At 26.8% G+C, this 14258-nt stretch overlaps 1 protein-coding gene across 1 annotated transcript; it reads right to left on the reverse strand.

The window, feature by feature from the left end:
* Positions 1-65: 65 nt before the first annotated feature.
* On the reverse strand, positions 66-8931 carry LOC129969205 (protein Njmu-R1-like). Its single transcript, XM_056083651.1, has 11 exons — positions 8804-8931; positions 8497-8595; positions 8059-8190; positions 7740-7891; positions 6463-6518; positions 5532-5651; positions 5365-5426; positions 4922-5049; positions 2553-2653; positions 599-669; positions 66-508 (listed from the first exon to the last, which is right to left on the reverse strand). Exons 1-11 carry the CDS (start codon positions 8911-8913, stop codon positions 346-348), a joined length of 1194 nt encoding a protein of 397 aa, XP_055939626.1. The 5' UTR covers positions 8914-8931; the 3' UTR covers positions 66-345.
* Between the last annotated feature and the right edge of the window lie 5327 nt (positions 8932-14258).

The raw sequence follows: 14258 nt of genomic DNA on the forward strand, positions 1-14258 counted from the left end.
TTTTATTGTATATAATGAACTTCAACATTTCTAGAAAAATAAAGTGTCATGTCAATAATAAAATAGTATGCATAACTAAGACATAAATAAAAGTAAAAATTACACTCTAATTTGCATAGCTTTTAAAGCAAAGATTAATATTCTACAAATCTAATAAGCCATAGATTACATAAGTTGTTTCATCCTTTTGGAATTCACATGAAGAAAAATTAAAAAAGGGGATATTCAAAACAAATAAATGTAATTAAAGAAATACTGGCAACTTTTTACAGATCTTCAACATAAAATATGTATATGAAAATATATTTTAGACATGCTTATCATTACATAGAAACATGAAAATATTCATTTAGTTTTGCTATCAGTTGTGGAATGTTTACTCTTCAAGAATTCTTGGAGACAAGATATTATTTCTAATACTTCTTTCTCCCCAGCCATACTTGCTTCCTTTTTTACATGATGCAGCAAAATGTCTTCATAGCCACTGACTTGAAGAAACTGGTAAGCCCTATTAAGTAAATAATAATAATAATTGTATGCTATTTTTCAAATTAAAACTGAGCATCTCAATTTATTTATTTATTTTTATAATACAAACCTATATAAAGAATAATGATCTGTTTGTGCTTTTTGCAGCAATCTTTTTAAGGTATTTAAATCTTGCACAGTCTGAAAAAATATAAAATAAATTAAAATGATAACCAAAACATTTATCAGATTTGCATATAACATGATTATATATTTATATAATATTCAAATTACACAATATTATTTTATAGAAATGTATTTAATATTGAATGTACATGAAAAATAAAGAATTTAAACTATTAAAAATGATTTGCATTATGTGGGAATGAAGTAAATAAAAACAAAAGAAATGTTGCATATACAGATGATACAAATGAAATTATTAGGACGCTGCTCCACTAAATGACCCACCAACCCAACACCTCGTCAGCATGAATGTTCCCTGCCATTGTCCAATGCACATACTATTCAAAACTAGAAACGTTATGGAATATATAACATTGTAAAACTCATAAATCTGTTTTCATTTTAATTTTTTTTTTCCTTCATATCTTATCAAGTATCTTTAAAAATAAAATTATTAAAACCCTCAACGTTACGCTCAATATATTTTGTTTGTTACTTAACTATCATTTCAGCCGAACAGAAGATAAAAGGCCATCGAGCCTAGGAGCTTCTAAAAATCCCCATATCATTGGCATTGGCAAATGAAATTAGTATCAATGGTTGTGAGCAATAAATAGATTTTTATTCTTAAATTAAAATAATACATAAAAATATAAGTACTTAATCACCCCATGATTTTGGAGAAAAGAATTTAAGTATTTGAATAAATACAAATAATTAATTGGATTTAATACAAAAATAAAAATTAGCTTCTTTTTTTTTCAAAAAAAAAAACACTTTACTTATTAAATTTTACTTTTTAATTCTAAAAATTGAGCTTGTAAAAAAACTGATATACAGTATTTGCTTGTTTGATGACCCTTCATCTTTCAACAATGACTTTTCATTCCACAATTCAGATTTGATGCCATTACCTTTCCACTGTTTTTTGGTGAATACAATTACATATATATCTAATTCTAAACTAATCTATAAAATATTTTGTTAATGTTTAATTTAATTTAAAGCATAATTTCAATAAATTCCACTTTTGTTAAAAGAAGAATATTGAATAATTATTAAAACATAGTTCAAAGAACTTTTTTATAGATATAAAGTTAACAGATTTTTAAAATATAGAAATATATATACATAAAGATTATTCTTGCATTATTTCAAAAAATATTTTCAAAAAAAAAATGGCATTTTGACTTTGAAATCTAAGTAATTTTTGGTATAAACCAATTGAAAATTCATCAGAAATTTGGCTCATCTATATTAATTTAAAATAGGTATTGGGCATGAATAAACTAAATGAATACCAATATTTCATTGACTACAGTCTAAAATAGATCCCAAAATATTGCTTTGCCCGCATTAAAATTGTTTTCACTAAACTTCCTGACCCACTTAAGAGACATGGCATTCTCATTGGTAACCACACAATACCATATCTTTCTTTGCATCTATAGATAATTGTTTTCCTTTTTCTTTTTTTTTTGAAATAAAAAAAATAAGTAAAAATTTAAGCAACAAAGCTGTTAAAATTTAAACAAGTTGAAAAAATTTCACCAAGCACAAATGACATTTTATCACTGCAAGTATTTTCTTTTTGTGATTTATCTACATAAAGCCTACACCCCCATCTTTTGGTCTAGATAAACATTAGCTAAGATACTCTACCATGAATGAAGGACATCACAACTTTATAAAATATTGGCAACATCTACAAAAATAGCAAATTTGTAGAAAAGATTAAAATTATTGTTTAAAATTCATACATCAATATAAAGATTTCATTTCTATAAATTATGAAGATAAAATTAAGGCCAACTAATTTAATAGCTGAGGGAAAAAATAATTAAAATAAAGAAATTAGACTGCAGAATATTAAATAAAATCTCAAAAAAAATATTTACTTTAAGTCTAAATCCTTCTAAAACATTATGTTGACCAATATGATCAGTTGAAGGACAGCTTTTTAATTTATCCAACCACTTTGAACAGTACGGAAAATTATCTGAAAATACAAAGAGCAGAATTATTTACTTCTGGAAACAAAAAATGTGTAAGATGGAGAAAATAAATGTAGAAGTACAATCAAAGCATTTTAAAAACAGGATATAAAGTGGATGGCATTTGTAAAAAAACAATGCAGGCATTAAACTATATTTATCCACACCTACTTAAATATTGAAGTATTAGTATTAAAAAAGAAGAAACACATTACTATTACAGTTTATTCTAAAAATCTGCATTATCAGATGTAAACATTTTCTAAAAAATCGAAATTGGTCAGACAATTAAAAATATAATCTAATTTTAAATTAAATTAAATCCCATCAAGAAAATGTTATTAAAGTAAGGGGAAAAAATGAAGAAATTTTCATAAACATTATACAAAATAAAATCTCAATGGTAATATATCTGAGAAACAAGCATTTTTTTAAGTTTAAGAAATATTTATAAAAAATTGTTGGAAAAAGAGAAATTAGAAAAATTATTTACAGAAATTTGATCATTTATTTAAGCATACAATTTAATAAAAAGAAGCTCATATTCAAAAAAAAAAAATACTATCCACAATAATCTGATCAAAATTTTACATTAAATTAAAATTGCAATTATATTTTATATATATATATATATATATATATATATATATATATATATATATTTCATAATAAATTGTTGTATTTTTCATAATAAAATATTAAATATTGTTTGATACATAAAAAATATCCATTTTAGTTACAGTTTGCTATTATTCTGGCATCATTGCTTTAAATATCAGGAAATAAACTATACGAAATAACACTTTGAAAGAACATTCTCTAAAGATTCATGTTTTTATTTAAATAACTTTTTAATGGTCCAAATTTTGTTTCATATGTGAAGTTCAATACAGGTTTCACATAAGATGCTGATAACTTATTTCAATGACCAAAAAGTATTTATGGCCATTTATTATTAAAATATTTAAAGATTACAAATTCTTTATGATTAAAGGTTACACAATAATAAAATATCTAATGATCAGTAGATAATACTAATAAAGTTAAATGTAGGACATTTGTAAGTTTATGTGCATGAGAGAGTAAGGCATTTCTTTAAATCTAATTATTTTAACTAAGATTTTGAGAGTTCCAAGGTATAAGGCATGGCAATTTCAAGAAAAATTATTGAATAATTTACAAATAAATCAAAGTTTAATTGAAAAAGACATTTTCTCACTTAAATCTAAAATCACAACTCTAGCTACATCCAAAGAGCTTTTTTTCTCAGCACAAACATGAGAATGTGTCTCATTCACATATCACTTCCTGAGTACATTCAATAATGTGTTTGTGCTTGTGCAGCTAAAATGAAGTTATACAACTCATGGCATTACACTGATTTATCATGTTCCCTATTAGGCATGGTCTATTAAAAGTCTATTAAACATGGCTAATCAACTTCTTCCATAAATTCTAGCATAAATAAATAATTCATACCTAATATAAGAAAGCCTACATGCTTTTTATTACATAACTTTGTGACTTTTGCTGCAGTCATATTTATAGAACAACTAATCAGCCCATAAAATTCTAATATTTCATTTTATAGTAATGATATACTACATGAATGGTTAGGAAAATTAAAGTTTATAATTATGAGTTTATGAGAATTCAATTCATGAAGACACCCAAATGAGCACTCAATGGCAGAGAAAATAAATTTTCATTAAAGTATTTACAGCAGATTTTTTTAACACTTCAGAATATACAGTAAACATAAGATCTGTCTAGTAACAAGAAAGAATACAATTAATAATTCTTTATTTTTAAAGAATAAAGATTTATCATAACAACAACTTACAACTCAAAAAGTGCCAGAGGCCCTTAAAATAAAAATTGAATATTGACAGCTTTTTTTTTTTTTAGAAGTATGGAGATTATGTTTAAAAACTTTGCACAGTAAAAGATACTGCATACTTAAAATTACAGCTGATTTCTTTCAAGTAAAAATAAAATCCAAAATCAGAAATAAATATTTTTATAGAATTAATTTTAAAAAAGAAACTTTTAACATATAGGTATTCATAATTTACTTTTATGATTGCAAAAAGTCATAATAACAAACAAACAAAAACAGTCTTTCATTGTAATAAATCCACTCTACAAAATAATAATAGGTTTTACTTTAAAATTATTCTCCAAATGCTAAAATACAATTGCATACTTTCCAATTACACATAAGTACAAAATATCATAAATATGAAAGGAAAAAAAAAAAAAAAAAAGCAAACCTAATGGCTCATTGACTTTAATTTTTCCATCCTTTACAGTGACTATAAATGATAAACTTGCATCATCTATTGCTGTTTCTTTAGCATTTTCAGTAGGTACAGGCATCACACAGCATGTTTCCAAAAACCTGACAAAAATGAATAAAAATAATTCACTTAAATATATTTTAAATACAAATAAAAAAAAGCAACCATGATGGCAAAATGTAAGTAATAAATTGCAGCCATAAACAGAAAACTTCATAATTTTATGGAATAAGAATAATAAAAAACAAATTAATTTTAAATACTTCTATATTTTCTCAGAAATAATATTCATTTTTAATAAAGATTTCTGATTGCAGATTAGAAATCTTAGATATACATTTAAATTTGAAAATGTATATTTTCTATTCATTTTAACATCCTCTTATGATTAATCAACAGTTAAATAAAACAATTACCTTTCAGTATCCCACTTTGTTTGTTCATCTTCTGAAATGACATCAACATTTCCCCAGAGAGACTTAATGAAGAGAGATAAAAAGAAATATTTAGCAAGATAAACAAACATTTTCCAAAAAAAAAAAAAAAATGTATGTGACAACAAGTATATCTTATAAATGCTTACACAAAGAAGTAGAGTAACCAAATCTTCACCAAAATTTTCAATGCATCTTTGTACATATTCTATACAATAAATGTACCACGACTTCAGTTTTAACTGCACATCATCTTTATTTTTTAGACCCTACAAAAATAAATGAATTTATTAAATTAGTAAACTAATTACAGTGATTTACTAATTGTACAATGAAAAAACAATCAATAAATCATATAAAAATAAATATATTTAGAACTGTTTCTTACATGAACGATACTTCCTGCTTAATAAATAAAAATTAATACACAAGATTAAACTTTTAATTTTAAAACATAGAATAATATACATCAAAACACAATTGTTTGACAACTGTAGCCTATGATTGGAGAAATTATTATAATCTGTATAATATAAAACTCACAAAAATTTGAAGTATTTAATTCATAAACATTTATATTAAAATCTCCAAGGTTAATAAAAAATATTTCATTGCAAGAAATACCCATATAAAACCAATAATTTACAATTAAAATTGCATCATTAGCAATTAAACTTTGCTATGGAAGTTAGCTAACATGTTTTACTCATAATTCAAACATTTACTATGAAAATAAAAACAAACAAACAAATGGCTTTAAAAATCATGATTCAGATAATTAATATAAAATGTATTTATATGCAATCACAATATGGATAGTGTATAAAGAGCATTAAATAAAAAGAATGCCAAGAACCAAATTTTAATGTAATTTTAAAAAAATAAAGATTTTTTTTAATGGAGGGAAAAAATATTTAATTTATATACTAAATATACGAAGAAACATGGAATTTGATAAAATAAGTCTACTGGAAAAGAAAAAAAAAAAAAAAAAAATTAGATATATTTTGATTTTATATTGAAGATAAGAATAGGAGAAAATTCTTTAAAGTAACATTTGTTTAAAAAATATATGCTTACCTCAGGGTCTAATAAAGGAGTTAAACTGTGACAAAATTTTCCAAGCTCAGGACAAAATTTAGAAAAATAATTAAGGAAAAAGTAATTTTAATAGAGAAAAAAAACATGTTATACCATTTCATATACTATACTAACTTTTGTTACATTTCAGTTAAATAAAAATTAAATTTTCACAATGCCAAAAAATTGATTTTCATAAGCATTTGAATATTTAGCTTTATTTGGAATATGCTATGAAAATTCTTAGTACTATATACATTTTTTATAATTATATTTTATTTTTTCTCCAATTACATTTATTTTGTTCTTATTTTCATTACAAGGAAAATTCTCTCTCTCTCTTTTTTTTTTTTTTTTATTTAGCATGACTTATTTCATATTTATAAACACATAGATTCATAATCAATTTTTCACTTACTTTCTATGAGTTTTAGAACTGTCAAAAGTTTTTAAGTAGTGCATATTCTCTATGACAGCACACTATCTTGATATTTTTAAAACTTAATTATTAAATAATTGACTAATTAAAATTTGACTTAATTTTAGGGGAAAAATCAATTTTAAAATTCTATAATATTTAATAAAATAACTTATAAACTTAAGAATAAAAAGTAAAACTTTTCTTATGCTATTCAAAGTCTGTTTATTACCCCCCTTTTTTTTACTCGTTTTTAATTATTTGTTCTCAATCGCAATAGCTAAATTGTTATTTGGGATTAACTGCAAGCCACTGACAAACATTTGACTTCAACACATATCACTTGCAAATATAGTTAATAGACTAACACAACATATTTGGCAATTAATCGTTGGTTACAATATACATATCTTTTTTGGGGGGGGAGAGGGGGCAATTCACTACTGGCATGTAGTTAATACATAAACATTGTTAATTCATATTAAATTTTGCATTTTCAAAAATTTCATGGCTGAAACATACACAGGATCAATTACTTATCAAAAAGTAAGGTTCATCCACTTTAAAGCTCAATTTTCAGAATTTAAGTTTATTGAATGAATATAATAAACTGCTTATTGTTTTTAAAGTTTTCTGCTTTAAAATCTCAATGTTATTTATTTTACAGGTGATTCTATTTTATTTGCCAATATTATTCTAATTTAATATTTTAAACATTATTAGGCTTGTAAATATAAAAAAAAATTACTCTAAAAATGTGATATTAATAAATATATAAAAATAACATAAAAAGCCATTCCTATGATTTAACTTAACATAGTTTAATAATAACTACATATTCATTAAGATAAAAAAGGATATGATTCCATAACTCCATTGGCAGGACCAATGAGACAAATAAAAAAGGTATGTAGTTTAGGAGAACCATTTTCTTCATTTGGATCTGTTTCAGTTATGGAATGTTTAGATAATCTATGGTAATAGCAGCCAAATGTTTTTCCCAACTCTTCACTGTTAGACAAAAACAGATTTTAAACATATAACTTATTAATAATACAAAGGTAAAAAATATTAGAGGCCTTTAAATATAAGATAAGATATCTGAAATAACAATTTTGTATTCAATAACAGTCATTCAGAAATAAAACAGAGATCATTAATAAGCACTGAAAGTTTACCTAAATTGTAATTCAGCATATTTTCCATCATTTTCAAAACTCAGATCTTGTCGAGCAGATAATGTTTTCAATAAATAACAGCGAACAACAGTTTCTTGTTCTGCACTTAGATTGCCTTCAAGAAGTGACAAACTAGAAAAGAAAAAACAGCTTGATAATGATATCAAAACATAAATCATAATAAATGGATTAATTAATAAGTAGGTAAAAAGAAGATTATACTTTTTTCCTACGAATTTATGAAGATCTATTAACAAAGTAATTAAATCTCATTAATTTTGAAATAAGATACAAAATGTATGCTTCACATGAAACTCAACATAAAATAAAAATATTCATTTCTTCAAGTTTACATAAAATTAAAATATTTTTTTAAGTATTATGTAGATTTTTTTTTAAAAAAAATATGTTATCTATTATTTAGATAAAATAGCTTACCAAACACTTGGTTCTTCATTTTGACTAGCTTTTGAATCAATTTTAGCAGAACTTGTATTTTCTTTATCAGTCAGAGCATTATCCGGACTTGCAGCATGTCTACAGAATAAAAATATATATATATGGAAAGAGCAATTTATATCCTTGATAACAAAAAAAATCGAAGTAAAGATCATACAAAAGCAAAAGAAAACTAAATTTCATTTTCAAAACAAAGCATGACAAGCAGGAAGAAAAGGGCAATTTCAAATTGTTTATGACTTAAATTATAGTAAATAATACTAGTTTCAAAGAAAACAAAACTTACTTGTTATTACTAAATAAATAAAGGGTGTACTTGCTCTCAGAACAACGTGAGTTTTCGGAAGAATTTCTTGTTTTCAACTCCGGCGACTCAGAAGAACCGCTAGCAGACATCTTCTGAAAACATGTTGCCACTTCAAAATTCTACAGAAATAAAGATTCAGGTAAATAATGTTTCTTTTCTTCTTTCTTTCAATAATAAACCGGTTAACGAACCTACCAATTTCTAATTCATAAATGCGAAATTAAGAAATATTATAAATAGAAATTTAAGAAACAAGTTTTCATTTCGTGGTTCGTGTTACTTATTTTTCGATCCATCTGATTAGGGGAATATTTTCAGAAGTCAATCAACACTATTTTTGCGAGTGTTAATACATCCTAATGCACTGAATGAAACAACGTGAGAATTATTTTCGGGGAAAAGTCGTAATTTGAAACAGTGTTCTCATAATTAGGTTATAATTCAGACATAATTTATTTTCCAGACCATACTAGAGACCGAGTGATGGATGCCAGCCAAGAACAACCTGTTTGCTTTAACAGCATGGATGGGATCTATAGTTTACCACTCATCTTAATGATGTCATCTCACATTATACCCAGTATTCTGTTAAAAACAGGAATTAAATTTCATTATTTTGTACTAGTCATGATATAATTGTGGAATGTAAAGCTAACAAAAGAGGGGCAGGGGGAGAGAGAAAGAAAAGCAATGTCTTTAAAGTTGTTAGAGATTTTTAACTTTCTTTCAAAACTTTGCGTTCTTACGTTTCTTTCTTTCTTTCTTTGAGCTCTTTCAATATTTCTTGTTTATAACGATCTTTCTATTCTTGTTCATGATACGTTTGTGGCGGATTAGTATGAGCGAGGATAGAACCTGGAACCTTGTGGTTCGCAGCCGAGTAACAAAACCACAAGACAATAGCATTTGGTCGTGTTTCGTAGCTCTTATCTGACTTATAAGCTTTTCACCACAGTACTCTCCCTCCAGTGAGGCGAACGATTTGACTGTTGAGTGATGATGTATTAGCTGTTGAGTCTAATGTGCCTATACCCATTTGAGTAGCGCCAAGTGTGTGGATGAGTGGTTGCTGTTTCGCCAAGTGAGTCTAACGGCTTTGTGTTGCGGTGGCCTTTTTTGTGTTATTACGTCAAGTGAATCTGACGACTCTGGGTTGCTATGTGTAGATGGCGCCACAACAGCTGTACGAAGGTTGAAGGTTCATTGTCCGAGGTAAACAATGATCGTTATGAGCGAGGATAGAACCTGGGACTTTGTGGTTCGCAGCCGAGTAACTAGATAAAAGCAATTGTCCGTGTTTCGTCGCTGTTATCTGACTTATAAGCTTTTCACCACACGTTTAATGCTCATTCAGAAATCTTATGCTCTTTATATTCGTGTTTAATTATCAGTTTTAATGGGGGGGAAATGTGATGATTAAATTACTATATGCTCACTTACTGTTTTCTAAGTTTAGTTTTATTGTAGATACTACACATCATGCTACAGTTATGATTTCATTATTATAATACCAGTTTATAATTAAAACTATTTCGTTTAATAGAAAGCTGAATAAAAATTTACTAGTTTCCGTTATTTCTTGAAAATTGACGAGATCAGTTAATTTTCTTGCCTGTTTTAATACTAATATTAATCTCATAGTAGAATAACAACATCACATTTAGTTGGACCGACACCAGTCAATCGACTCAAAGTTTGTGTCACTGGTAAGGGCATCTAATGTCGAGAGGCCATAAAGAGTATAAAGCTATTTTACGCTGAGACAAACACAGACCAAAATGAACAAACTAAAATCTCTCCACTAGTCTATAGTCTGATATCAAGAATACATACACCAAAGTTAAACAGAAGCAAATCATTATTGACATATTCTCATTGCCAATTATTTCAATGGCCAGCGTATTCTTATGCTACTGAGATCAGATTATCATGGGTGAAGTACATAATGGGGTGAGGTGCAAAGCTGAATTTCGTGGCTTTGAAAGCTGGTTTGGTTTTTACTTCGTTTAACAAAATAATTACTTATTGAGCATTGCAATTTATTATTATTAAATTACTATATTTATTATAGTAATGTATTGTAATAAGAGCTAAGAAAATAGATAAAAATGATAAATAATTTTAAAAAATTTAATTATTTCAATTACAATTAAAAAATTTTATCATTTCAATTACAAAAACAATCATTAATAGATCAAAAAAAATAAAAATGATTGATTCAAAAATTATAAAATACAACTTGATATACAAATTACTATAATATGGGATTTAAAAAAAAATTTTAGGTGGTTTATAATAAAATAATTTATAACACCACCTTTTTTTTGTATATTTTATGTCCGATAAATAAAATGTTAAGGAGATAAATCGTTTTTTATTAATACAGATTTTTTAGATTCTCAAGTAATTTTTTTATTTTTATTATTTTCAATATAGAAAATATTTTTCGGTAAATGCAACGATAATTTTTAAGGCCACTATATTTATTAAGAATAATAATTCATATACAATTTGAATAAATTATTTTCAAATAAATATTGTAATATTATGATCCTGGAAGGCAAAGTTCGAAGATAGATTTTATTAAATAATCAGTGCATTCAACAATGTCTTGGAAAATCGCATTTAAGTCTTTTCAAAACTTAAGATCGTCTTCAGTCAGTTTGTGAAAAAATCTTTCCTTAAAAGAAACAGTGTCACTTTTGATTATGACTACAATTGCTTAGTCATCAATTGGATTCAAGCGAACCAACCTTGTCTAGATACGTCGAAAAATAAAGCATCCTTTATTTAACCTTAGATTCTATCTACAAACAATTCATCATCTACATCTGTCGAATGATAACTTGCTATATTCATTCGACTTATTTTGAATTGAAAGATTTGAATTTGTATTAAAACTTTGGTATTTTTCATTTGAAATAATTGAGACAAGATGAATTTTAATTCAATTATGACCTTAGAATAAATAAAATTTGAATACGCCTTTAGGGCCTATTCACTTTATCCGCTTGAAACTCCGGGTTTCAAACTGCGACAGTAAATTCCGAGTGCCGGCGTCCTGGCCTAGGGATAGCGCGTCTTCCCCGTGATCTGGGCGTCCCTGGTTCGAGACCCGGTTTGGGTATGGTTGTTCTATATGTGAGATGTGTGAATGTTCCCTCCCGTAAAAAGGGGTTGTACAAGCGAATGAGTAGCAAAGTCGTACTCTTGGCCTAGCTGGCGCTACTATAAAAACAAGAGATGCTCCCACTCCGGCTTAAATCGCTGTCTTCGTAACAGCGGGCTTGTTCGTGACAAGTGCCATAAGAAACAACAACAACAACAAATTTAGAGTAATGAACTATATTCGTATTTATTTATGACAAAGGTTACCTATTTGCTAACCAATTAAGTGTTCTTAATTGGGGCCAATGAAAAAGGCTATCACACAAAATGACTGAGATGACGTGTCTACATGACTAGAATAGTGGCAAAACTTGAAAATAATCACTAATCATTAATATATTATTTAACATCTTGAAAAAAATTCTAATTTTCTCCTTAATTGGTATGAGTTTTGCAAAGATACTTTAGTGTGCGAAAATTATCGATTAGAAGCTGCGGCATGTTATCTTGATGATACATTCGCAATAGATAACCACACAACCTTAATTCCAACAAATGTGATTATTCGGCACTTGATTTGCAGATAAGACAATCGAGAACCTTCTCTCAACTCCCTTCTATCCTAATTTTGCACCATCTGAATGTATAGCAGGACAGAATAATGAAGGGAGGAAAAAGGTCATGGTTACCTGCAAGCGTTAATTTTTTGTATGTAGGTACATAGTATGGCGCGTTTTATATTTCATAATATAATGGGGAAAGAAACAACCTGAGCATGCATTTTGGATACTTTATTTTCTACCGATTGCTGCCAAAATTTTATATGGATCTAAAATTTTGGTGATAAAATAGCATTCCAAATTTTAATTATCATGTTCAGATACGAGAGAATATACAGATGGCTAAATAATCTCGCCACATGTTACAAATTTCATTAAAATTTAAAACACATCTACAATTATGTTGATAAATCTATATACCAAATTTCATAAACATTGCTCAATGGCTTTTCAAACTAATACTGACAGACAGACAGACTTCTCTTTGAAGGATTTTGTAAAAAAAATTGTAGAAATCCACAAATTTCATGGTAAGACCAAAATCATTGTTTTAATTCTATATGTATTTGAATTATAGAGCTCATAGACAAACATAATTCCGAAAAATATTTTTCGGGCTCAGTGTGGTTTGAAACGTGGACATTCATCAAAATCTTGAGATCGAATTTTTTTGCCGGTTCCAGTATTTTCTTATTTGTATACTTTTTATAATAAGAGAAAGTAAAAATCACTTTCTTCACATTTTTTAAAGACTTAGGGAGGCTTAAAATGTCAATGTGCATCAAAATTTCAGTGTAAAGGTATGTCTTTTTTTTTTTATGATTTCAAATGTGTAACAAAGTAAAAAGCACTTAAGTAATCCGCACATTACTTTTTACTATTTATATTGAATAATTCATTTAAAAAAAATTCATTACTGAGAAGATAAACGGAACTAGCTAGACAGTATTGTTATCAATTTAAATGACAAATAAAATAGATAAATAAACAATGTAAAACAATGTCCTAATCTATCGCTTGTCTGTAACCTTAACGCTCTCAAAATGCTATCTCGACAGGAATCTTATTTTCAAGTTTTATTTTAGGTATCGCTATCCGAACTCAAAGAAATGCATGGTTAGCAGATTTTTAATTCCTCGTATACGAGATACACAAAGAGAAAATATTATTATCTTGAAAGATTCGAACTCGAGATTTTTAAGAATCTCTAAGTTTCACCTCCAGAGTAAGAAAAGCGCATTTTTGATATTATATCGGTCTGTTCGTCTGTGAAAACAATAACTTAAAAAGGCTTTGAACTAAATGGATGAAATTTGGTACATGACCTTATACCAAATTTGTTGAATTCCATTTACTTTTGAGAAAAAAAAAATTGAAGAAAGTTTGTCAGTCCGACTGTCTAAATATAAGATATCACGACCACTACAAAACAAAGAATCTAGATGGATAAAAGTGTTATCGGATTTAACATTTGAAGTGAAGATATTTGTCAAATTTGTAATAAAATCCTTCCAGAAGCGAACCATTGGCATTTTTACATGTTTATAAAGGCTATAAGTTAAAAAGGCAACAATTAAAATAACTGAAATTTGATTTACATTTTTAGGATCTAGAGTGCAGATATTTATCAAATTTTGAAGTCAATCTGCACTTTCACAAGCATATAAATGCAATAATTAAAAAAATCTATGAATCATTAAATCTATGAATTTTGGTATGTGATTTTGTGAATGCAATTGTTTTGCGACAAATTTTGGTTTTAATCG

This window comes from Argiope bruennichi, chromosome 5 (assembly GCF_947563725.1).
Source record: "Argiope bruennichi chromosome 5, qqArgBrue1.1, whole genome shotgun sequence".
NCBI lineage: Eukaryota > Metazoa > Arthropoda > Arachnida > Araneae > Araneidae > Argiope > Argiope bruennichi.